At 35.2% G+C, this 25,931-nt stretch overlaps 1 protein-coding gene across 12 annotated transcripts in view; it reads right to left on the reverse strand.

Moving 5' to 3' along the window:
• Positions 1-25,931, reverse strand: part of Wdr33 (WD repeat domain 33) — a 109,937-nt gene that overhangs the window by 31,540 nt on the left and 52,466 nt on the right. Inside the window, exon 3 of one of the 12 annotated variants that reach the window (XM_078017278.1) lies at positions 13,630-13,774. The exons of 7 other annotated variants lie outside the window; for them this stretch is intronic. In XM_078017278.1, coding sequence (XP_077873404.1) covers positions 13,630-13,774 — 145 coding nt within the window. 4 more of the 12 variants (XM_021721760.3, XM_040294209.2, XM_021721759.3 and 1 more) reach the window with 4 other exon arrangements.

Consider the following 25,931-nt stretch of genomic DNA (forward strand, 5'->3'; position numbering starts at 1 on the left):
GGTTCGATCCTCAGCACCACATAAAAATAAATAAATAAAATAAAGGTATTGTGTCCAACTACAAAATAAAAAATAAAATATTAAAAAAGGAAATAAAATATGTGCAACATATTAACATTTGTGGCTTCAAAAGGGTCACATGTCCACACAAAGAACAAACTAACACTTGTTCGAAAATGCATAAAATGTATCTTAAAGTATGCACAAGAATCTCCTACTAATGGCCTCCAAGAGAGAGAAATAGGAAGGCTTGGGGAAAAAAGGTAAGAAAGAGATTTCACTGTACAAATTGAACATTCCTAATCCAAACTCCAAAATGCTTCAAAATCTCAAACAATGCCTTAGGCATAAAACTTCATACTACAAAACTTAGTGTGGAGAAATTATTAAAGTATTAAAATCAGCCAGGCATGATGGTGCGAGCCTGTAATCCCAGTCACTTGGGAGGCTGAGGTAGGATAACTGCAAGTTGAAGGCCAGCCTTAGCAATTTAGCAAGACCCTAAGCAACTTAGCAAGACCCCATCTCAAAATTTTAAAAAAGGGGGGCTGGGGACGTGGCTCAATGGTTTAGCACCACTGGGTTCAATCCCTGGTGTACACACAAAAAAAAATATTGTATAAAAATATCTTCAGGCTATATGTATAAGGTGTGTATAAAATAAAAATAAATTTTGTGTTTAGCCCTAGGACCTATCCCCAAGATATCTCATTACATATATGCAAACATTCCAAAATGGGGGGGGGGATGTAAGGAAGGAAGAAAAAGAAATTTGAAACACTTCTGTTTATAAGTATTTCAGATAAGGGATACTCAACATATATACTATTTTGTAAGTTTTAAATTTTAAAACAAATAACCTACTGGGAGAAAATTTCAATCAAAAACTGAATTAACTAACAGGAAATTATCTTGGGAAAGTAGGTGTGAAATCTTTATACTTTTTTAAAAATGCTTTTAAAATTAAAAAAGAAAATAGTTTAAGCTACCATAGAAGCAAATTGATAGGTAACTGTTTCCTTCAGGGAGGAAAAAAATTGAAATACATTTCTTCTGCACTGACAAAAATTATTTCAAATATAAAAAGCTACCATGCCATGCCAATGCTGATACAATACATTTAGGTCAAGAAAAGTAAGACTAGTAGGAAACACATCCTAAGAACATAATTTTTAAAACTTGCATACATGCAGGTATAATGGTTCACACCTATACTTGCAGCTACTTGGGAGACTGAGATACACAGATCATTTGAGTCCAGCAGTTCAAGACCAGCTTAGGAAATAGCAAAACCAGGCCTCTTTTATTTAAAAAAAAAAGAGGGGGGGGGGCTGGGCTGTAGCTCAGTGTAGAGCACTTGCCTCACATGTTTGAGGCACTGGGTTCGATCCTTAGCACCACATAAAAATAAATAAAATAAAGGTCCACTGACAAATAAATAAATAAAGCTACTGTGTCCATCTACAACTAAAAAATATATATTAAAAAGAGGAAGAAGAGGAGGGGAAAAAGAGGTGGTGGCAGAAAAGGGAGGGATGGAGGAGGGAAAACTTTCATATGATAGTATCTGAAACCTTGTTTATAATAGCGAAAACTAGGCAACAAATTTTGGAAGTATAAAGACAGATAAAACTTGCCATAGCTCAAATATTAAACAATCATATATCTATTAAAATGAAAAACAAAGAAAAAAGCTCATAAAATCCATGAAATAAAAGCAACTAAAAGTTGGGGTTGTGGCTCAATGGTAAAGCACTTGCCTATAACATGTGTGAGGCACTGGGTTCAATTCTCAGCACCACATATAAATAAATAAAGATACATGAACAGCTATAAAAATACTTTTAAAAAGCAAAGTAAAATAAATGTACACTAAAAACAAATGGAACAACACATGCACAACAACACATGGATTAATATGTTGAGAGGATGGTTATAAAAATACACAATTACAAAATTGCAGATGCAGATAAACAAAAGTGAAAATTATATTGGGCTAGTAGAAACATAAAAGTGTTTCTATTCATATTTCCTCTAGTGTGATATTGTGGTTTGTGTCTTAACCTTTTGGTATGTTTTTTAATATGAGAAAAACCACCACTGAATGCAAGTTACTTTGCTAGTTCATACTTTCCCTACCAAATTACCAAAAATCATGTGTGGTGTCCCTTGGTGTTAGAGAGAGTAAGAGGTATTCTCATTTGTAACTGGTTGAAAAGTAAATTGCTACATATTTTGGGGGAAGGCCATTTGGCTGTAGCTACCAAAATCTTAGATCCTATAAATCTGATAGAAATTCATGCTATAACTGAAAAGCATACCAGAATTTATGTTCAAAGATATTTACTGCACTGTGTTTGAATCGCCAAGACTGGAAATAATCTAAATATGAATTAATGAGGGGTTACTAAGGAAAATTAAACTGACATAATGAATATGATTATTAAAACTGAGGCAGAAATAGGTACCTTCCGGGGTGCTGGAAATTTTCTGTATCTTAGTAAATGATATCTCAATAAGCCTGTCTTGTAAAAAAAAAAATAATAATACAGACAGAAAACCAAGGTATTTTTATCCCATGTGTATAACAGAAAACTTAAATGGTAATAACATACTAGAAAGAAGAAATAGTAAGGGAGTAAGAAGGCATTTACTACTATTTCTGTGCTGCTTTATGATTCATATGCTTTTATTATTTATTTAATGACCATTGCCTTTGGTCTCCCTCTACTCAAAAATCAATTATTGACTTTGCTCTGCAATACAGAGCTAACCAGCACCTGTAGTCCCAGGAAGATGTGCTTCAGATCCTCAGCAGGGCTGCAGAATTTTCAATGACAGACCTCAGGTCAATACAGCTGAATCAAGTTTCGAAGATATTTGTGAACTGGCAAGTCACGTATAAAAATGATCTTATGTAAGTTAATATCTGATAGAAAAAATGACTGAGTACCAAACACATGGTCTATCAATTTCAAACATCACCCATGAAGAATGCCTCAATACTAAAATTTGAACAGTGCTCACTGTGAACCCCCAACATGAAAATTCCAAGAATGGAGTACATCCAATGCTGAATTCATTCAGATGGTAACTGTTTTTATAGCTTAGTGATAGAGCAGTCTCAGACTAAAAATATCTTGCTAATGGTTGAAGTTTTTAGGACAAAAAACTTCTTGCCAACGAAGGACTATTTTTTAAAATGGAATTTAATAAAACTTATCAGAATCAAACATGTAAAAAATAAATGTCAGACTCTGAACAACACTAAACTTGCTCTAGCACTACAAAGCCTACTACAAAGTCTGGCCCAAGAGGGGACTTACAATAATCTACATGTAGGCCATAGTGTACACACATGATCCTCAAAAGGATGGCAGAACTTTTAAGAAGCCAATAATATAGGCACATGGTTACGAAGTAAAGAATCCAGGATGACTGGGAAAGGTCATAGCACCTTATACATTCTGGACTGCAACTGTAAACAGAGGATATCCATGAAGAAAGATTCCAATGATTAGACTAGAATACAATTGTAAATTTATTAAATTTAGAAATTCCAATTGTCAATCATTATATAAAGAACTAGACTGACATAAATCTATGTGTGGAATTCCCTTTGAACACAAATATTTAGGAACTTAACCTGCATGATCCAATGTGGTAACTCTTAGCTACATGTAATTATTTAAAGTTAAAAGTTTAGTTCCTCACTCATACTAGTCAAGTACTCAAGTTACATGTGACTAGTGGCTAGCACAATGAACAGATCAGGTAACAGAATATTCCCATCCTCACAAAAAGGACTCTTAAGATAATTATCAGCCTTAATCAAAGTTTCTCTTTAAGTTTCCATAGTCATATTATTTTTATTCACTATCTCAGCTACACAATGAAAACTAGCAACAAAAAAGTTATCTTTAATTATACCAGAGCTAGAAAAGACCTATAAAATTACCCACCCCTATAATTTTTTATATATGAGAACACTGCAACCTAGAAGGGTTAACCTGTGGTAGGAGTTGACACGTGTTTTCTTCTTTCTGATTCAATCCTCTCTTTACCTTACTAAAAGTAATATCCAAATGAAGAGGCACAATAGTTCCAACTGGTTGTTGAAATTCTAAATCAACTTCAACTTGCTCAACTGTAACTGAGGAGACTGTGTGACATTTGTTCTCATCTCTCAAAGCTAGTTAAGGATAAAAATCTAAAAATAAATATACAAGCAAGAATTACTTCTTTTAAAATATCTGAGAGTAACTGGATTGATTATGAAGGCCAGTGTCTGTTACCTAAATCCACAAAAAGAAATTACAGATTAATCTAACCACACTGGGTTATGTTTAGGGGTCAAGCCTTGAGGTCCATGAATTCTGTACCATTTCTTTGTAGAAAGTCAGCTAGCTAAACTTTTCCTCAGGGTCCTACCAGCATAATTATCAATTTGGTATCTCTTGGAGACATGTGACACAGGTTTGGGTATTAACTGTGTCTAACAGGCTAGAGATAGTGTTGAACAAATCACTTGCAAAAGCAGCCACTAACTGTGCACTAAAGTTTACAGTTAAATAGGAAGTAAATGATTTCATTTATTCCACTTGATCATTCTTTCACACATTCATTTATGTACTCCTCCACTCATTCATTAATTCAAAATGTGTGCATGATACCAACATTTATTAGGCTCCTGTATGAGTACCAACCTCCGAAATGTAGTCACCAAATATAACAAGGGCTGAACACTGGGGTAACATCTGTGGGATTATGTGGCCCTGGAACATTAACTTTCCCAAGATAGTTAATAATTTAAAAGTTTTCTGAATTAAAACTTAAACTTATTTTTTAAATGTAAATTTTTGAGGCTGTTCCACAAGATAGAAAAATCCCCCCCACTTTAAAATATGCTACAAAATCATGCCTGAAATAAGTGAAGTGCAGAGTGTAAACAAGATGATCTTCCCAACTAATGAAAAATTCATTCGTGTGCTTAAAAGATTTAAGGAAAACAAAACAGACTCACCTTAATTAACCCTTAAATTATAAGAACAATACAATAAATGTTCTAGGCTTTAGATATTTCGGTAAACAGATGTGCTAGACTTACTTTTGTAGATAGTGGAAATTTCCTGCTCTTTATTACCTATCCCAGAAGCACAAAGTGGAGTGTGGTGAGTAAGGGAAAGAGCTGTTTTGTGAGGCTTCCTTTAGAGGAGGAGGTTCCCTGGCTTTTGTGAAACTGTATGCAAATTTTGTGTCCCTGTGCATTTTCCCAGGATTTCACCCCTCTTCCACAGCCTCATCAGATCCTAAAGGACCTGTGACACGGCACAACTCTGCCCTAAGACAATGCATATGACCCAAGGCTCGGTGAAAAGTCTGAAAACCAATAAATAAGTTTTATTTGAAGGTCAGAAATAGTGTCCATTTTCCCATTTTATTTTCCTGGATCAGGTCATTATATGAACAAATGTTAAGAAAAATTTCTTTTATACATAACTCATAAAAAGCACCAAGATGTTCTAATACAGGAAGGAAAAAGTAAACAAAGAATTCAAGTATCATCTTGTACAATATTAACAGTTTAAGAACTGCCACTCAAGAAAATGTGTTAAACATTAACAGCAAACTCAGGCTACTTTTGGCCACAAAAACATAAACAGATAAATTTAAGGCAAAGGGGTAAGTAAAGCCAAGGTCCACAGCAAGACAGTTTAGAAGATCAAAGAACTCAAGAATTGAAAAAATTAAAGAGTGTAACTTGTTCATCCATCAATAAATGTGCGATTTATGAGCATTTTACCTTTTTTTGAAAAGATCTCACCTTTCAAAGGTTTTCATCATGATTTCATAATTAACATCAAATGTGAGTGACTACTATTAGAATCTTTGTCATTCCAATCTAGAAAGTTATATTAATGAAAAACTACAAAATTCAATGCTACATCAATTCCAGAATGGGTACACCTCTAGCAGTGTTCAAAGTGTTCCAAGCAACAACAGCACACAGAATCGTGAGTGAAGGGTTTTGGTGATCAAGTAGATTGGTCAATGCTGAATTTTTTAAATGGACGAGTTTGACCCCCCCAAGTCTGAGAGCCTTTGATGCTTGCAATATATATTATAATTCTGTGGGAGAATTTAATCATTTCTCAGATTACTTCTGTTTATTAGGAGACTGATTCGGCAAATGTGAAACACTAGCTCTGTATGTTTGACAATGATGAACCTCAATTCAGGGACTGGACACCTCTGAGTAAGATAAAAGAAGGGACTAGGGAGAGAAACACCAAGGGGCCTTCAACCACACTTGTAATGTGTATTTCTTCGAAAACAAATTCAGAAATGTTTTCTTCAAAAACAAATTAGAAATGAGGGGTAGGTAGCACAGAAGTGTTTTCCAAGTTGTAAAAATCTTGAGATGTCAGAAAAGCAAGCAATATGCAAACGTTAACACTGCAAACTCAATGGAAAAAAAAGAGATAGATGCATTATAAACTTGCCAATATTCCTACTTAAATTCCACATTTAATTTGCATAATAAGTTAAAATGATTTGTTGATTTCTACCATGTACATGGAAAATTGACAAGGGCTGGCCTAAAACAAACTGTCAAGTAGGTTAGAAACTGAAATTAAGCATACAAAGCATAAGATAATGCCATAAAACTATTTAAGTACTTTAAGCATCAAAGTGAACAAATCCTTATGAATGTATGCTGAAATATATATGTAAGTCAAGGAACATACAGGCATAAGTATTGCTGAAACTTACATGGAGAACTGCTTAGATCTTTATACAATAACATGGGGGGAAGGTATAAACAGGAAAAAGAACAATTTCCATCTGAGTAAATTTTAAAGACCGCTTTTAGAAAAACCTTCAGGATTATGGAGAAATACAATAAGATTGATACAATAAGAAAACCTGTAATACTTTTCCATATTACTGCCTGACAGTATTTAAAATGTATCAGTCCTCTGTATTCTTCACTTACAATAATCAAGAAGAAGCAATTTTGCAGTGTTTTGTGCCAAAGCAAATTTTCCTGTGATAGCTGTTTAAAAGTTGAAATCATTTTAATTTTAAAGGCTATTTGGATAACAGCTTAAAGGGAAAGAATATAACAAATATTCTCAACTTCACTGCTGTTGTTCTCTTCTGATTCCTAGATGGTAATACTAATATCATAAGACACTTCAGCCATTTGTCTGAGATGGCAGATATTTTTGTCCCAAACGCAGGCACTCAGGAAAAAGCACAAAGTTCTTTAGAAGAAAGGATACAAGGAGATGCATTGGTTGAGTTTGTATGTGCACATGTGTATAATTCAATAGTCAAATGTTGTCCAGTAAACATTTTTATAGATATGACTCACATCTCAGTAATAACATACAGAGTCAAGAAAAAAAGCATATAATCATCATTTGAAAAAGTAAAAAATTATGAAACCCCAAAGAAAAAACATTTATAAGATTGATAGAAGCCTGGCAATAAGATTACCAGAAAGAACTGTACCTATGCCACATTAGTAATAGTTATTAATGTCAGCGGATAAGCTGAGCCAAGAGAAACCATGACTGACTCCTCTAATAAGGAAGGAAAAAACAGAACCAAGAAGGAAATTTCAAATGCTATACCAAAACTTCCTCCTGAAAGCAAATTAAAAAGGTGAACAGGTTCGTTTTCAGTTGGCGAAAAAATGACTACATTTCTTTTAAGTTTAAAGTTTATATAAATGAAAGTAACAAATAATCCTCGCCAAAGAAGTATTTAATTAAACCCATGGCAATCATAGCCATTTATAGCATCCACTGTACTTGGAATTTGTTTTGCCAAAATCTTCTTGGGCATATTTGCACACTTTTGGTAAATGTGACTCCCTGTAATCTTTTCCACCTAATACTGCTACACACATCTTGAAAGAAAGGTAACAATGGCAGTGACAAAAATGTACCTACATCAGAATAAGGTTACATGAATCCTTAAATTTGATTAGGGGCAAGTGTCTATCACATGATTCCTAAGAGACTGCAATTTACAGCTATCACTAGATTTTTGTTTGTTTGTTTGTTTTGGTTTATAAATGAGTAATCTGGGATGAGATACCCTCTAATGGAATTTTGACAAATACACTCATTTCTGTTTCAAAGAAGAAATCAGATAACTGAGAAAAACCTGAACTAAGAGATGATTATATTAATTAATTTCCTTAATATCAATAGTGTATCTCAACAAAATAACTACATACTTAAGCCCTACTGATTTAAATAACTACATAAATAATACGTGGTGGTACACACCTATAATCCCAGCAACTCAGGAGGTTGAGGTAGGAGGATCACAAGTTCAAAGCCAGCCTCAACAACTTAGGAAGGCCCTAAGCAACTAAGAACCTGTCTCAAAATAAAAAAGTAGAGAGAAAAAAAAAAAAAAAAGCACTAGGGATGTGGCTCTGTTATAAAGTGCCCCTGGGTTCAATACCTGGTACCAAAAAGAGAAAATTGCATAAATAAGTGGGGGTGAAGAGTCAAATCTCCCATGCATAAAAATCCCATGCAGCTTAATGTCACTACTATACCCTGAGGGAGGTAGATTATTTCTCAACCTGCTAAGTGTGGGCAGTGCATCATAACTTCATTTCAAAAAGTACAGTCCAGAGAAGGAAGGAAAAATAGTGTTAGGCTAGGGAAATCTGACAAACACTACCTTCAAGCAGGTGAAGGTGAATACCAAATCATGCTGGTAGTACACACCCTTGATACAATGTGTTGAAAACGATATTTTTACCTTCTGCCCCAAAGATCCATAACCCAAATCTTACCATGAGAAAAGCATCTGAAAAACCCCAACTGACAAAATATGATAAACTTCTGGTAAACAAGGCGAACTTGGTAGTGCATATGTGTAATCCCAGTGACTTGGGAGGCTAGGACAGTAGGATGGCAAATTCAAGGCCACCCTAGGCAACTTAATGAACCCTTAAAAAGGGCTGAGAAAGTAGCTCAGTGGTAGGGTAGGCCTGGGTTCACTCCCCAATAATGGGGGAAAAAAAGGACATGAATCATAAGAATTCTGATTCGCATTCACAACCTACTATGAAAGGCAATAACCCAGATGACATTAGCTTTGTCCAATAGGAATGCAAGTACAGTATCAAATTGAATCAGTTCCACTGGAATCTAGAAAAGAACATGTTAATACAATTTAAGTCCAATTGATATAGGGTTCAGAGTTCATATAATAATTATTAATAAACCAGGTTATCACTTACTGGTTCTCATGTAATTTACCTAACCTTTAATACTTTTATGTGTAAAGTAGAGATTACTACTCAATTACTGGATTATTTCGGGAATTAGATAAAATATGTGAAGCATTTGGGATCATGTCTAGTACTTTTTTTTTTTTTAGACAAGAGTATTGCTTTGTTGCCCAAGTTAGTATCAAAGTGGGCTCAAGCGATCCTCCTACCTCTGCCTACTAAGTAGCAGGGACTATAGTAACCCCCACCCCACCCCACTGCACCTGGCTCCAGAATACATTCTGAACAATTGATAAACAAAGCCTTCCATTTTGATCCAACCTCTGCCCTGAAAGAGCTCACCAGGCAGACAGACTTAGTTATTCAGCAATAACTGCTACCACTTTGAATATAATGAGGCAGGCAGAAAACGGCTCAACTTGAGAAAACTTATACAAAGTAAGATTTTGTAAGACTTAAATTTCAGTTTGCAAAATGACCCCTGTATCAAAGACAATGAGTTTCAATTACCAACATCCAACTCAAGCATTAGACTTGATATAATGTCCATTATATCTCAAAGCTGGAAAACCTAAAATTAGAGGCCACTGTTACCTTCACTGTACTTTAAATAACTTAAGAAAGGACATTGGCAATGTAGTTCATTGAAAGAGGGTTTGCCTAGCATGAGCAAGGCACTGGTTTCAATCCCCAGTGCCACAAACACATATAGACACACATAAAATAAAGACTGATAATACTTTTGATGTAACGATACATTCTACTGGACTAAAATGCCATCCCCCACTGAGAACATGATTCCAATACTTCTGATTTGGGGTATGAAAATTTGACAATTTTCTTTGTATTTTCTCTATTTCTGAAGAATATAAATGCATTTCTAGGGGGGAAAAAACCTCAAAGGAAAGTACTAAGTTTAGCAAACTATCTTTCAGTTAATGACTTACCTCCAAATACTCCAATGCCATGGATTGCCTCAAACTTAAGTATATGATTAAATTTTAATATTTGAGATTTCTTCAGAAATGGAAAAATAATGGAAAGACAACATCAAGAGGGAAGTGTTTCAAGGTCACAAATATGAAAAAGGACTGTGCTTTGGAATCGAGTCACAATCAGGCTCATTCTTGCTTTCAAAGGTTTGGCCTTATTTCCAAAATTCATGTACCTTGACCAAAAAAAAAAAAAATTGTTTTAATTTTAAAAAACTTTCAACTCAAATGTGAGCCATTTATATATAGAACAAGTGACCTCAGTTACAGCCAGACAACTGCTTTATTAACAAAGCAAAAATAAGTGGAGTGGGGGGAGCTTACAGGAATGCCACACTATGACCCTGAAAGATGGAAAAAAGAAAACAAGAAAGAAGTAGGAAAACAGAAAGGAGGAGAGAAAGGGAAAGGTGAAAGAGAATGCAGTTTGGAACAAACTAGGGCACTCTGCCTCAGAATACAACCCACTTACTTTAGCAATTTATTCCAAGGTTGCCCTTCCCCATCCTCACTACACACACACACACACACACACACACACACACACACGTCTAGGAGATCTATCATCCAGAAGAGTAGACTTTTATATAAGTAGACTTTTAAGTATACCTGCAAAATAAATGCAAATATTAACCAAAACAAACTACTAGTCAAATATTTGGATCACTGGAGATTTGAGAAAATAGCAAGTAAGGGAAAGATCAGGAAAAAGAAACAGTTTAAGTGGCCTTGATAAAAACAAATAGGAACAGGACATCAAACCAAACAATATACAAACAAACACTTCAATTTACCTACTTCCTCTGTCCAGTGCTAGAGATCAAACCCAGGGCCTCATGTACGCTAAGCAAGAGCTCTTCCACTGAGCTACATTCTTAAGTCACTATGCAAAGAATTAAGGGCTAAAATTATTATTTAAAATTTAAAAAAAAGCCAGGTGTTATTCATGACTGTAATCCCAGCTACTCCAAAGGCTAAAGGAGGAAAATCACAAGTTTGAAGCCAGACTGCGTACAGAAGGGGGCACATTAACAAAAGAATAGGCTACTACAAACAAACAAAACAAAGAACCATTAGTTCTTAGAAATTAAACATGCAGTTGATAATATAAAAAATTCATAAGAAGGGATAAATAACAGATTGGGCATGACTAAAGACTAAATTAGTATTCTGGAAGATAAATTAGAAATCTCTTGAATATGGAAGAAAAAAGTAACACAAGTAACAAAGGGTAGACAGTACCTAGACACCCAACAATCTAATTGAGAATCCATGAGTTCCATAGAGAAATGGGAAACAAAGAATGAATGAAAAACAATGACTGCAGATTAAACAATGCCAAGAAAAATATATTTTATAATATTTGCATCTAAAACCTACTCTTAAAAAAAAAAAAAAAAAGTCGTCATCCATGGAAACAAAGAGATCATTTAAACATTCACATAGGAAAACCAGGAAAATTAGGTCCACATGTGACTTCTTGACAGCCAAACTGCTGGAAGACAATCAGAAGCTTTCAAAGTTCTGAGGGAAAAAGGACTTCAAATCAAGAATTCACTCCCCAGAAAAACCAGGAGGCCAGTTTAAGTTTGATGGTAAAACATTGAAGACATTTCCAGTCAAAATAATTTTGAAATTGACTTCCCAAGCACCAGTTTTGAGAAAACTTTTTGAAAATGTTTTATAACTGAACTGCAAAAATGAGTGGACTTGGAAGAAGCCAAGAAATCCCAGAATGACTGAAGTATAGAAAACAGTCCAAAATAAAGCCATAAGTTTGAGAACTTGATGATGCCTTTAAAAAAAAAATCATTTATTCAAATTGCAAAATTTTAAAAATCTAAAAATCTTTCAGGACAAAGGATTTAGTGAAATTAAGGTGAAAAAAAAAACTACATCAAAATAAATTGTGTCATCATGTCAACAGCTGATAGAGCCAGACTTAAGAAAAACAGACTCTTACTTGATCTTGACTTCACCTTTGTTTCAACTGCCACAAGATTATCATTCCCTCTCTAGGACCTGATTGTACTTCTTTGTTCAGTGATTAAAGCATCCTTCATAGAAGAAAACTTTTATTTTTGGTTTTTGTTTCTTCAAGAACATAAGATACCAAATGCTGAATGTTTTCTTATTTAAGGATGCTGATTCACCATGTGGTTTGGGGGAGGGGGCATGGGAGATCAGATGAACTCTAGATAGGGAAAAGGGGAGGGACATCGTTACCCTAAGTATATGTATGAAGATCCGAATGGTGTTGACTCTACTTTGTGTACAACCAGAGATATGAAAAAATTGTGCTCTGTGTGATATGAATTGTAATACATTCTGCTGTCATACATAACAAATTAAAATTTAAAAATAAAAAAAGAACATAAGATAATTATAGTTGTAGAATAGAATAAAAATATCCTAAAACCTTTGACAATGTATGTAAGTAAAGGCAGTTATAAAGCAGAAAAGTGGTAAAATGCTAAGTGGCACGTGATTCCTTCTGAAACCTCATGGTAAGTGGTGAAATACTGCCTAAAATTGGTGACCCCCCCTAAAATGAAATAACTACAAGCATGGCTAGCGGTATAAGACCATTAAACTCCTCACCTTGCATAGCAAGAAGCAGATATACTGTGCCAGGCAACAAGAAAATAGGGAAGTATATACAGGTCTGATGGTAATCACAATAAAAGATAAGGAAATTGACAGATAAAGGATTGACAGATTTTTTTACATTTCAAATTCCACCCCTCTGTGGTGTCAGAGACAAGACTTTACAATGTTTATTACTTATAATTTTTTTTTAATTAAGATTAGAGTTTTAAAAGGTTAAAAAATTCCCTTAAAACAGTAGCTTTCTTAAAACTTCATTGTTAATATTTCTGGAACAGTGAAAACAACTCATCTTCCAAATTTTTAAGTGTTCAGACCCTTTGGTTCACTGAATTTATTGTCAAAAGTCTACACTAAAGGAAAATTTTACATGTGGACACAAATACGACGCTATAAGGAAGTTTAGTGCACAACTTTGATCTTGGCAAAAATATCTTGCAAATCCTAAATACTTATTAATGAGGAATGGTTAAAAAATTGTGCTAATATTACTGAACCATCAAAAAGGCTGGGGAGTAATTATACAAAAAGATGACCATGACATATAGCATGTAGTAAGAAAACACAAATAGAACATGTGCAGTATAATCCCCTTTTTGTCATAATTTTAAAAAATAGTTTTGTATGTACATAGGAATTCTGGAAAGATACCAAAAAAAAACTTAGTAGAATGATGCTTACCTCTGGACGTGAGACTGGGAAAGGGGTGGGGAAAATATTGACTTTTATTTTAATTGTGTGACCTTTTAAATCAACATTAATTACCTTTGTTAAAAGGCAGAAATTCTGCCAGGCGTGGTGGCACAAGCCTGTAATCCCAGTGGCTCTTGAGGCCGAGACAGGAGGATCCCAAGTTCAAAGCCAGTCTCAGCACTGGTGAAGCACTAAGCAACTCAGTGAGACCCTGTCTCTAAAAAAAATATAAAACAGGGCTAGGGATGTGGCTCAGTGGTTGAGTGTCCCTGGGTTCAAACCCAGAACCCCCCAAAAAAGCAGAAATTCTCAAGAAAAAAAACTTGTATGTTGGTCCAACCCAATCCTTTCCTTACCTTTCCACCCCTCCAATCCCCCAACAATGTTGATCACAGCCTTTCGGATGACATAGTGTGAATCCACCTTAAAACTCTCCAATTCTTACTTCCATGTTACACATAGAATATACTGTTGACAGGCGTGACTGATGGAAAAAATGTATCTGAGTGTTTCATTTGGTCTTCACCTTTGTTGGTCAAGGAATGATGCTGCTATTTGAAGCCAGGTTGTAAGTAAGATCACCATATAGGTCAGTAATTGTTTTCCAGTCAGCCTGCCTTTATATTCATCATCTGTCATCTTCCCTATCACAGAACAAGACAGGGAAAGATCAAAATAAATCTATTGAGGCAGTGGGAACACTTTTGTAAAATACATACTGAGGGTGGACTTTAATGGCATGGTTGTTGCATTCTGAAGAACATATTTGTGTATACCTATGATCAGAGTAAACATTTCTTTAGCCAGGCCTGCAGAGAAGAATCATATAGTCATGCTATCAATTCTTCTCAATGAGAAAATGCTGGCTAACCAGATATATGTAGCAGCAATGACACTCTGCTTTGGGGAACAGTGTGACGTCGACATATGTGGGCCACGAAGTTCCCAGTTTCTGGTCTGAACTTCTCATCTTCAGTCATCACACTGAACATAAAATCAAAGCATTACAGCAGATTGAAGGCTTCTCACCTTTCATTGTGCTTCAAGAATGATTTTTCTTTCACTAGACATTTTTAGAAACGGCAAGGATAAAAGGAGGAAACCAAAGACTAAAGAAAAATAGACTACATGAGGATATATAATGTAACCAAAGTTTTATAAATATTCGTAACAATGAGTATTTGATTTTAATGCAACTTGTTCAAATAAACAACTCACACCACAAAGATATATCAATATTTTTGGCCTTCATGTTTTTTTAAGACATTGTAAACCTATAAAAATGAAGCAATGGTAAGAATATTATGCTATAAATCTATTGTGTAACTCAGTATAAAATAAATCCACCAAATGTGAGTTTACTTAACTAGAGCTCAAAACAAGCAGCTAGTGGTTCCCAGAAAAAATTCAAATATATAAGCAAGTGAGCAAGCAACGAACATTGGGACAGATCCATGGAGAATGTTAGGAGTGAAAATTTTCCAGTAAGCCTGTGGTTCTCAGATGATAGTGGAGCTTGTATAAGAATTTACGTAAAGAACATTTAAAAAAATAAGTCATAGTTCATTTCAATACAATGTTATTTATTTAAGTGTGGCTTACAATACAATTAATTTTATCAATGACATCTCTATTTCCCCCCCTTTGGGCGGTGCTGGGGATGGAACCCAGGGCCTTGCACATACTAGGCAAGTGTTCTACCACTGAGCCAAACCGCCAGCTCTGGATGATACTTGTAAACCTAATAATCACTACTAAATAGGATAATCATATGTCATCTAAACTCTTGGTTCAATAACCTCCTCCTTTAAATAAAACCTTCAGCACTTTTCCTAATAATTCCAACTTCCTCTTAAATTAACTATAATATATATTTCTTAATTGGTCCTGCCTTTTTTGTACCTTTCCTTGACATATAAAACATACCTGGTTCACCCTACACTGTAGTAAGTGTCTTCTGTGCATGTTTATAACTTCGCAACAGCTCTGTAAAGTAGGTATCATTAGCCTACTTTATAAATGAGAGGACAAACGGAAAATTTGCCCAGTTAAAAAGCTAGGATTCAAAGCCAACTGTTGACTTTCAGATGAGTACTGCTAAAGTATCCCAGAGGAAGAACAAAGATTGCCAAGCATAAATTATGTACCTAGAATTTTGAACAAGAAGAGCAAAATATTAAGATTTTATTTTCCCTTGCCATTTAGCCACTGAAAACAGTAATTAGTTACACTATATTCAATTTTAAAGGTAGCAACATGGTAACAACATGTCAATTAGTTTATCCTTCCTTTTGTACACAAAGAAAAAGAAGGAATATACTTCATTCATCTCTGACTATGCAAACATATAGTAAACTGGTTGAGTTACATAAAAAACACATAAGGGTTGCGGGAGTAGCTAAGTGGTAGGGGGCATGCTTAGCATGCACAGGTTTTGGGTTTAATATCTAGCAACAAAAGAGAAGAGAAAGACATAAATGTAAATGTATAGTCTATATTAGATGATAAGACCAGTGGGGTCATCAAAGTGGGTTTCTGCTCAAACAGTTTTCATTTAAAAATACAAAATGTGTTATCAACCCACTTTAACCAAGGAAATACTACAAAACTTTTTACCTATTTTTTTCCTTTCTTGTTTAGTTTTGTTTGTTTTTGCAGTGCTGGGGATCAAACTCAAGATCTTGATCACTGAACTATATTCTCACCCCTGTGTGTCTGGACTATATGAAAAAGTATTCTGATATATTCTGGCAAACACATATAATTTAGACAGACAAAAATGATCATGTAATAATTTCCCTACCACTCCTGAAATCTGTAGTAAGTCTGGAATACACTAATGCCTTTTCCATGTAAAATTATGTACTGTGCTTAGTAAATAAAACTTTAGGTGATAATTACAGTGTTTTAAGCCTAAAACAAGCTGATATTGTAGCTCAGAGGTAAAGTGTTAGTCTAGCATGTGTGAGGCCTCAACCTCAATACCACAAAAGATAAAAACAAAATATAACCTCACTGTGGAATAGTCATTAGGAGAAAAATCTTGATCTGCTAAGTTTTCATTCTTACTTCGTTCCAAATCAACACTATTTTAAGGTTATACTGCTTGAATTAAAGGAAAGCAGTTTTCATAATCTAAATAAAAATTGTTAAAAGCTTTAAAAGTACTTGTAAAAAGAAACTAAGAAAGAAGGAGAGGAGAGCAGAGGAACGAAACTATGAAACTGGGCACAGTGGTGCATGCTGCTTGTAAACCCAGCACCTCAGGAGTAGGGGGCAGGAGACCGAAGAAAAAATAAAAAGGGCTGGGAATGTGGTAAAACAATTCTGGGTTCAATTGCTAGTATAAGAAAGGAGAAAAGAGAGAGAGTGTGTAAGAGATTAAGATTTCAATGAGAGGCTGAGATAGGAGGATTATGAGTTCAAAGCAAAAGTGAGGCTCTAAGCAACTCAGTGAGACCCTGTCTCTAAATAAAATACAGAATAAGGCTGGGGATGTGGCTCAGTGGTTGAGTGCCATGAGTTCAATCCCTGGTACCCAGGGGTGGCGGGGTAGGGAGGATTTCAATGACAAACCATTAACAATATTATCCCTTTTGGGGAAACTCTGTAAATCAATAACAAAACTATGGTACAACTCTAAGAAGCCTAACTTCTTGCCCATCTAACATAACTAGATACGTTGAATGCCCTAATCATGTGACATTACCCAAATGTGTTCTAGTCTTTTAATGAAAACTCATATGATTAATGCTTACCTACAAACCAAACTTTTCTAGTTTTAAAACTTACCCAGCTTTTGGGGCTGGGGCTAAGTGGTAGAGTGTTCACCTAGCCCACGTGAGGCATTAGGTTCAATTCACAGCATAACATAAAAATAAAATAAAGGTATTATATCTACTTACAACTTAAATAAATTCTCTCTCTCTCTCTCTCTCTCTCTCTCTCATACAAAAAGGGATTCAGTGCTATAAAAAAAGAAAGCCCCAATCTATCATCCAAGGTAAAGATTAAATGGAAGAAGCCTATCTCAGGAATTTGCTAGAAAACAAATTTGTTTTAAAGACATCCATGTTTTATGTTGTTTTTGGTATCGGGGATTGAACCCAGAGGCACTTAACCACTGAGTCTCATTCTTGGCCCTTTCTTATGTTTTATTTAGAGACAGGGTCTGAGTTGGTTAACATCTCACTAAGTTGCTGAGCTGGCTTTGAATTCACCATCCTCCTGCCTCAGTCTTCCAAGCTGCTGGGATGACAGGTGTATGACAATGCACTCATCTTAAGAACTCTCTGTTTTAGGACTTCAACAGACTTACATGAGCAAATGCTCAATACGTGATCTTTTTAAATTTATCTTTTTCATATTTATTTTAATAAATATATTCTTTACAGTGTTGAGAAGTGAGCCCATGGTCTTGAACATTTTAGGCAAGCACACTACATTGAGCCACAACCTCTAGCCCATTTACAACTTCTAAAGTCACAAAAACAAAATGATCTCACTAATCATAGGGATAGTCTTTTCTATCCTATACTACAATTATGCAGTGCATATTTTAGAATACAGGTTGTGTGAAATTAACACATGTGATAATCTGAATACTTCTATCTCCAGTTGTCATTTGCACTGCTCATGAAGAATGGAATGGATATCCCTCTCCACTCCCACCAGTCCTAAGAGTGGCAACTCGTGGGGCACAGGACATACAAATAATCTGAATATAAGAATAAACATAAAAATCCCTTCTGTGATCTTTGATGCACACAAGTGAACTTAGGAGTGAAATTGTAGAGGCAAGGGTGGTGGCTCAGTAGCAGAGGATGTGCCTACCACATGTGAGGAACTGACTTCGATCCTTAGCACTACGTAACAACAAAATCAAGGGATTCTTTCCATCTACAACTACAAATAAATAAATTAATAAAGAGTGAAATTGTAAAAATAAGGTTCTTTCATGTTAGGAGTGTAGCTCAGTGGTAGAATGCTTGCCCAGCACGTGTATTTAAGGAAGGCCCTGAATACAATTCCTAGCACCAAGAAGTGGGGGAAAATGTTTCTTTCTTTGCCTACATTTATCCTTACAGTTTATAAAGAATTTTACAATTATTATTGTAAGGTATTTGCCAGTTCATATCTTGATGGCATTTAAATTTTTCTAATATTTAATAATATTTTATATTATTTTAGACCACATAGAAAATGAACAGGTGACTCTACCCAACTATAAAGAAACAACTCTTGGGCCTGGGATTGTGGCTCAGAGGGAGAGCGCTCACCTCGAGTGCATTACGCACGGGGCTCGATCCTCAGCCCCACATAAAAATAAAGATATTATGTCCACCTATAATTTATATATATATATATGAAAGAAACAACTCTTAAAGCTAATTCTTTACACCTTATTCTAAACAACTCTACAAACTAATTCTTAGACATTAATCTTAGCGGGGTAAACACTAGGAGGAACAGAGGTTAATGCAGGAAAACTAATTCATCTTATTTTTTAAGAAGAACGTGTTCATATTCTGACAACTAAACTTCTCATAGCCAGCTGAAATAAGGCTTCCACTGGATGATAGGCCACCTCACTGTTTTGTAAGAACATTAACTGTCAGCATTGCTGCAGTTCATTCCAATCTATATATATCCAACATGTTACTCCTACTAATCTTGGCCAGTCTACTTAGTAAGAGACCAATGAATTTATTTTTGAGAAAGGAAAAAAAACACAGCTTCCAACCTCTTAAAACCAACCTTTATGTTCACAGCCAAGTCGCATAGTTATTACATACTGATTTGACATTTACAGTTTAATCACTTTCTCCTGTTGGACAATCTCATTGAACTTCTGAAATCAAATGTAGTCATACTGAGATCATGATAAAGAAAGACTCTTTAAAGTAACCGCACAACCCACAAAATTTGAACTCCCCATTTACCAAATAGCAGCTAGTTCTTTATCAATTAAAATTTTATCCTAACTCTAGTCTACCCTCACCCTGTAAGGCTTATTGATACCCAATCATAGAGCCTCTGTTTTCTGAGAGCTCCCAATATGAACTCTCTACTCCCTTAGGCCATCCCCAAATTACCCAGTTAAAAGCCCATATCCTATAACAGATTCTTTATAAACCCTAATATTGCAACACTCTGTGGTTTCCTATGGTCTATGTTATTTGCTGCAATGAGTAATAAAATCAACCTTTTCAAGTGTATTCCTGGTTGTCTTTTGCTAAAGGATACTGACATTAGTGTATACTAATGGTAGAATTAAGTTAGACTACATATTCTAGACTTACAAAATGACTCTAAAACATGGTTTTTAAAAAACATGGCTTATTAATATACGTCTCATAATTCACAAGGAGGGTAGTGCTAGATGATTTTTTTTAAGAGAGAGAGAGAGAATTTTTGTTTAACATTTATTCTTTAGATTTCAGCAGACACAACATCTTTGTTTATATGTGGTGCTGAGGATCGAACCTGGGCCACACGCATGCCAGGCGAGCGCGCTACCACCTGAACCACATCTCCAGCCCCGCTAGATGATTTTTTAATATTTAGTTTTTAGTTATAGGTGGACACACAATCTTTATTTTATGTGGTGCTGAGGATCAAACCCAGTGCCTCACGTGTACTAGGTGAGAGCTCTACCTCTAAGCTCTACCCCAGCCCTCTGGATGATTCTGATATACTATTCATCTTCCATTTTGATTTTAATGTCAATACCATACTAAACATTATGAATCATTCAGAAGAAGCACAAAAGTATTACTGAAAATCACAAGGTAAATTGTTAGGACAAAAAATTAAAGTGCTCACCTTAAATACTGAAATATTTGGATAATATGTTAGCTTTGAGAAGAAAATGAAGTATCGATAGTCTTTCATTGAACGATTTTTATTGTTGCTATTGTTGCTAAAACACACAAGACCTTGCACATACTAAGTAAGCACTCTATTACTGAGGAACACCCCCAACCCCTGATTTTTTTTTTTTAAGTGTTGATGGACCCTTATTTTATTCATTTATTTGTATGGAGTGCTGAGAATGGAATCCTGTGCCTAAAATGTGTGAGAAAAGTGCAATACCACTGAGGGACAACCTAAGCCCTCACCCCGATTTTTTAAACATGCAAAATCTCTCATTCTGCACTTCAATGTTATTTCTCTCTCTCTCTCTCTCTCTTTTTTTTTTTTTTTTTTTTTGGTAACAGGAGTTGAACCCAGGGATGTTTAACCATGGAGTCACATTCCCAGTCCTTTTGCGTATTTTACTTAGAGACAGGGTCTCACTGAGTTGCTTAAGACCTTGCTAAATTGCTTGAATTCAAAATCCTCCTGACTCAGTCTCCCCAGCCACCGGGATTAAAGTGTATACCTGGCTCAATGTTACCTCTATAAGTATCAATAACGTCTAGACAGAGGTACAAAAGCCAAAATGCTAACTTAGCCCAAATACCAAGTTTCTATAATACAAATTTAGTCTATAATAGACACTAAGCAAGAATTTGGCCAAAAATACACATTTTAGACCTAGGAGCAGAGCTGTGTTTCTACAGTCCAAGCACTCAGGAAGCTAAGGCAAAATTGCTTGAGCCTAGGAGTTAAAAATCAGCTGGGAAACACAGTGAGATTCCATCTCATAGATAGATAGATAGATAGATAGATAGATAGATAGATAGATAGATAGATAGATAGATAGATAGACAGACATAAACAAACAAGCAGATGATATTACACAGCCTCATATCAATGGAGCCAAGCACACAGGAAACTAATAAACTATACTTCTTGATGATTCTTAAAAAAATATATCAATCATACACACAGACTTTTTAAAGATATTCATTTCATAACTATTTGTTTTATACACACACAGCAGGGGGGAACCTAAAGGTCTAGGGCTATGAACTTAGCTCACTGGGAGGGCATTTGCTTAGTGACAATCTGGATTCAATCCCCAGCACAAAAACAAAAACAAAACAAAACAAAACAAAAAAAAACAACCTTGGAGGTTTTGAATTTCAGGTAAATGGTAATCCAAAAGAAGGCCTCTCTCTATTTGGGAAAAAAAAAAAAAAAGGCCAAAAACACATTTTGCAAACTCTAAGATGAGCTTTTAAAAGCCTAGGGGTGGAGGTACAGAAAAAAAAATATATCACCATTTCCTACCTTTCAAAAAACAGAAAGGTTTCACTCCTAGGGTATGAGAGCACTGGTTAAAAATTATGAGCCTGTTGTGCCAAAATCCTAATGCTTCCTTCCCAGGCCTTGAGAGATATGAGTTTGTAGCTTCAGTCTAAGATCCCAAATGCTGTCTTCAACGTTTCATTTTTCAAGAACTCACACATATGGGAGTTTGGGCTGAGACAGAAAACTGTCACCTTCACTCCCCTTTATTGGAGTTGCATATATTACAAGCTGATGTCTCTTGTTAAGATTGCCATTACTACTAAATTTTTATGGATCATGAAGACTTGGTAACTTAAACAAGCAGAAGGAGAAATGATTTAAACTCATGTTCTGATGCTTTCATTAAGTTCAAAACCCTGACTTGGATGTAATGAAAACCAGTTGAAAAAAAAAATGTTTACAAGTTTGTTCAAAAGAAGATATTTATACAAATAACGTCTGTGTAACGATGCGAAAAGGAAGTGGTAGGTCTCACTTATCCTATATGGTGAATTATGGTATTAAGGTCTAGTGTTCATAAGATCCATTTTAAAATGTTTCTTTCTTTCAGCTGTACTTGCATTAAGCTACTACAAGTATTCTAACAGGAAAGCTGAGCCTTTTACTAAATCCAATCTCACCTCTAAATCTCTCAATTTTTAAATTTTAGAAATGTAGAATTATTTCACACATATTTAATTTGGCACATTTAATTCAAATGTGATTCTAATATAATGATGGAGACACTACAATATAATGTTGCGTATATTCTCTCCCTAAAGACTAGATTTAGGGGATGAGGTTGTGGCTCAGCGGTAGAGCATTCGCCTAGCAGAGTGAGGCGCTGGGTTCGATCCTCAGCATCACATAAAAATAAAAACAAATAAAAATAAAGGTATTGTGACCAACTACAGCTAATAAAATATTTTTTAAAAAGACTAAATTTAAAAAATGATAAACTTTGCCATTTGTAACAATGACAGTTCTCAGCCTGCTTCTATTATCAAAGACTGCAACTCTCCTCCTTCACACTGTCTTTCAAATTTTTCCCATTTCACTGGGTTTAATTTCTAATACATGCTTCCTAAATAAAAAACGCAAAATCATGGGCTGGAACTGTGGCTCAGCAGTAGCACATTTGCCTGGCATGTGTGAGGCACTGAGTTCGATTCTCAGCATCACATATAAATAAAATAAAGATCTATCAACAACTAAGAGAAAAAAAATTTAAAGTATAATCTCATTTCTCACTATTTAAAAGTCTAAGACAAAAAGTCAAAAACTATATTTAGGGCTGTGATGTGCCTCAATGGTATAATGCTTGCCCAGTATGTGTGAAGCACTAGGTTCAATCCTCAGCACCACATAAAAATTAAATAAACCAGGCACTGTGGTACACGCCAGTAATCCCAGTGGAGGATTGCAAGTTCAAACCCAGCCTCAGCAAAAGCAAGGCGCTAGCAACTCAGTGAGACCCTGTCTCTAATAAAAATACAAAATAGGGCTGGGGATTTGGCTGAGTGGCCAAATGCCCCTGAGCTTAATCCCCAGTACCACTTCCCCATCAAAAAATTAAATTAATTAATTAATTTTTTAAAAAACAATTGTGGCAGAGCACAGTGGCTCACGCCTGTAATCCCAGCTCCTCAGGAGGCTGAGACAGGAGGACTGCAAGTTCAAGGCAGCCTTGGCAACTTAGTAAGAACCTGTCTCAAAATATAAAATAAAAAGGGATGCAAATGTGGCTTAGTGATAAAGCAATTTACGTTCAATTACCAGTATCAAAACAACACAAAACCCCACAAATCAATTTTAAAAGGTTTCTTGTTTTCTGCAGTACTAAGGATGAAACCCACAGACTCATGTATGCTAGGCACATTCTTTATCACTGAGCTACACCTGAGCTACTTTTTTAAAATTTTGAGACAGAGTGTTGCTAAGTTCACCCAGATTGACTTCAAACTTACAATTTTAATTCTCCTTCCCAAATATTTGAGACTAGTGTGCACCACTGTGTCCAACTTCATTAAGATCTTTTGTAACAATTGACTTAGTGATTCCTCTGCTAGAACTGAAAATAACAAATAAAATGCCTAATAAATATTCTTAAATCTGTTTAAATAAATATTTCATCTTGACCCAGAAGACCTTTGGTAATTTACATTCGCATGAAAAATAAAGTATTCAAACTGTAATCCTTGGAAAACTGGGAATGGAACCACCTTTTGACCCAGCTATCCCACTCCTTGGTCTAAACCCAAAGAACTTAAAAACAACATACTACAGAGACACAGCCACATCAATGTTTATAGCAGCACAATTCACAATAGCTAAATTGTGGAAAGAACCCAGATGCCCTTTAGATGAATGAATAAAGAAAATGTGGTATATGCACACAATGGAGTATTTTTCAGCATTAAAAGAGAGTAAAATCATGGCATTTGCAGGTAAATGAAGTTGGAGAATATCATGCTAAGTGAAGTTAGCCAATTCCAAAAAAACAAAAGCAGAATGTTTCTCTAAGAATACTAATTCATAATGGGGTTGGGTGGGGGAATATGGGAGAATAAGATGAACTCTAGATAGGGCAAAGGGGAGGGAGGGGAAGGGAGGGAGCATGGGGGGGGAAATGGTAGAATGAGATGGATATCATTACTCTAAGTACATGTAGGAAGACACAAATGGTGTGACTGTACTTTGTGTACAACTAGAGATATGAAAAATTGTGCTCTATATGTGTAATATGAATTATAATACATTCTGCTGTCATATATAACAAAAAATTTTTAAAAAGTATTCAAACTGTGAGACTAATAATATCCTCAAAAGTCAGACTGATAATACACTTGAAAAAAAGATGTACATGCTGGGCATGGTGGTACATGCCTGTAATCCCAGGGGCTGAGAGGCTGAGGCAGGAGGATCATGAGTTCAAAGCCAGCCTCAGCAAACTTAACAAGGTGCTAAAGTAACTCAGTGAGACCCTGTCTCTAAATAAAATCTAGATCCAATCCGTAGGGATCCCACATTCATGGGATGTGGCTCACTGGTTAAGCACCTCTAGGTTCAATCCCTGGTACCAAAAATAATAACAATAATAATAATAATAAAGTACATGATATAGTCTATATAAATTTCTGAAAACAAAATGATGTGATTAGCTAGACATGGTGGCGCACGCCAGTAATCCCAGTGGCACTAATCAACTCAGTGAGACCTTATCTGTAAATAAAATACAAAATAGAGCTAGGGATGTGACTCAGTGGTCGAGTGACCCCAAGTTCAATACCTCGTACTAAAAAAAAAAAAAAAAAGATCTGATTACACCATTAGAAAAAAATTATGAAGTATTAATAACACCAAACCTTTGAAGTACTTACTTAACATTCACGGCCTACAAAAAAGATATTTAAAACTGCATACTATGCCATATGACTTCAAGAAGGAACCAGGATTTAAATTCAAAAATCATTAAACTAAAAAATGTTATTATTTTTTTTAAAGCTTGTTTGTAGTGGACAGAATACATTTATTTCTTTTTATGTGGTCTACGGATTGGATCCAGTGCCACACGTTCACGGCAAGCACTATGCCACTGAGCTACAGCCCAGCCCCATTCTTTAATTTTAATATCATCCTAATTTGTTGGCATCCCTTGGTCAGACCACACAAAATCAACTTGGAGAACAACAGAGAGAAATGAAAAATAATTTAATAAAAAAAATCTTTCATTCTAAGGAAACTACCTAATAAAATGTTAGAGTGGGAAAAAGGCATGAAGGAATCTTTGGGTTACTTAAGATATTCTACATCTTCTCTAGAGGTGGTTAGATAGCTATATAAATGTGTATAAGGGGCTGGGAATGTGGCTCAAGCAGTAGCGCGCTTGCCTGGCATGTGTGCGGCCCGGATTCGATCCTCAGCACCATTTACAAACAAAGATGTTGTGTCTGCCGAGAACTAAAAAAAAAAAAAATATTAAAAATTCTCTCTCTCTCTCACTCTCTCTAAATTAAAAAAAAGTGTATAAATATATTATGCTATAAATTTAAGATAAATGATTAAAATATAAATATTTAAAAATTGTTAAAGACTAGGATTTTGAGGCTCACATTCACTATATTTTGAAGAATAAGAGTTAATAATGTTATCTTATATTTCAACAAAGAGAAGATGGCCACAACTCCTTATGAGAT

This window comes from Ictidomys tridecemlineatus, chromosome 7, assembly GCF_052094955.1.
Source record: "Ictidomys tridecemlineatus isolate mIctTri1 chromosome 7, mIctTri1.hap1, whole genome shotgun sequence".
NCBI classification, from domain to species: Eukaryota; Metazoa; Chordata; class Mammalia; order Rodentia; family Sciuridae; genus Ictidomys; species Ictidomys tridecemlineatus.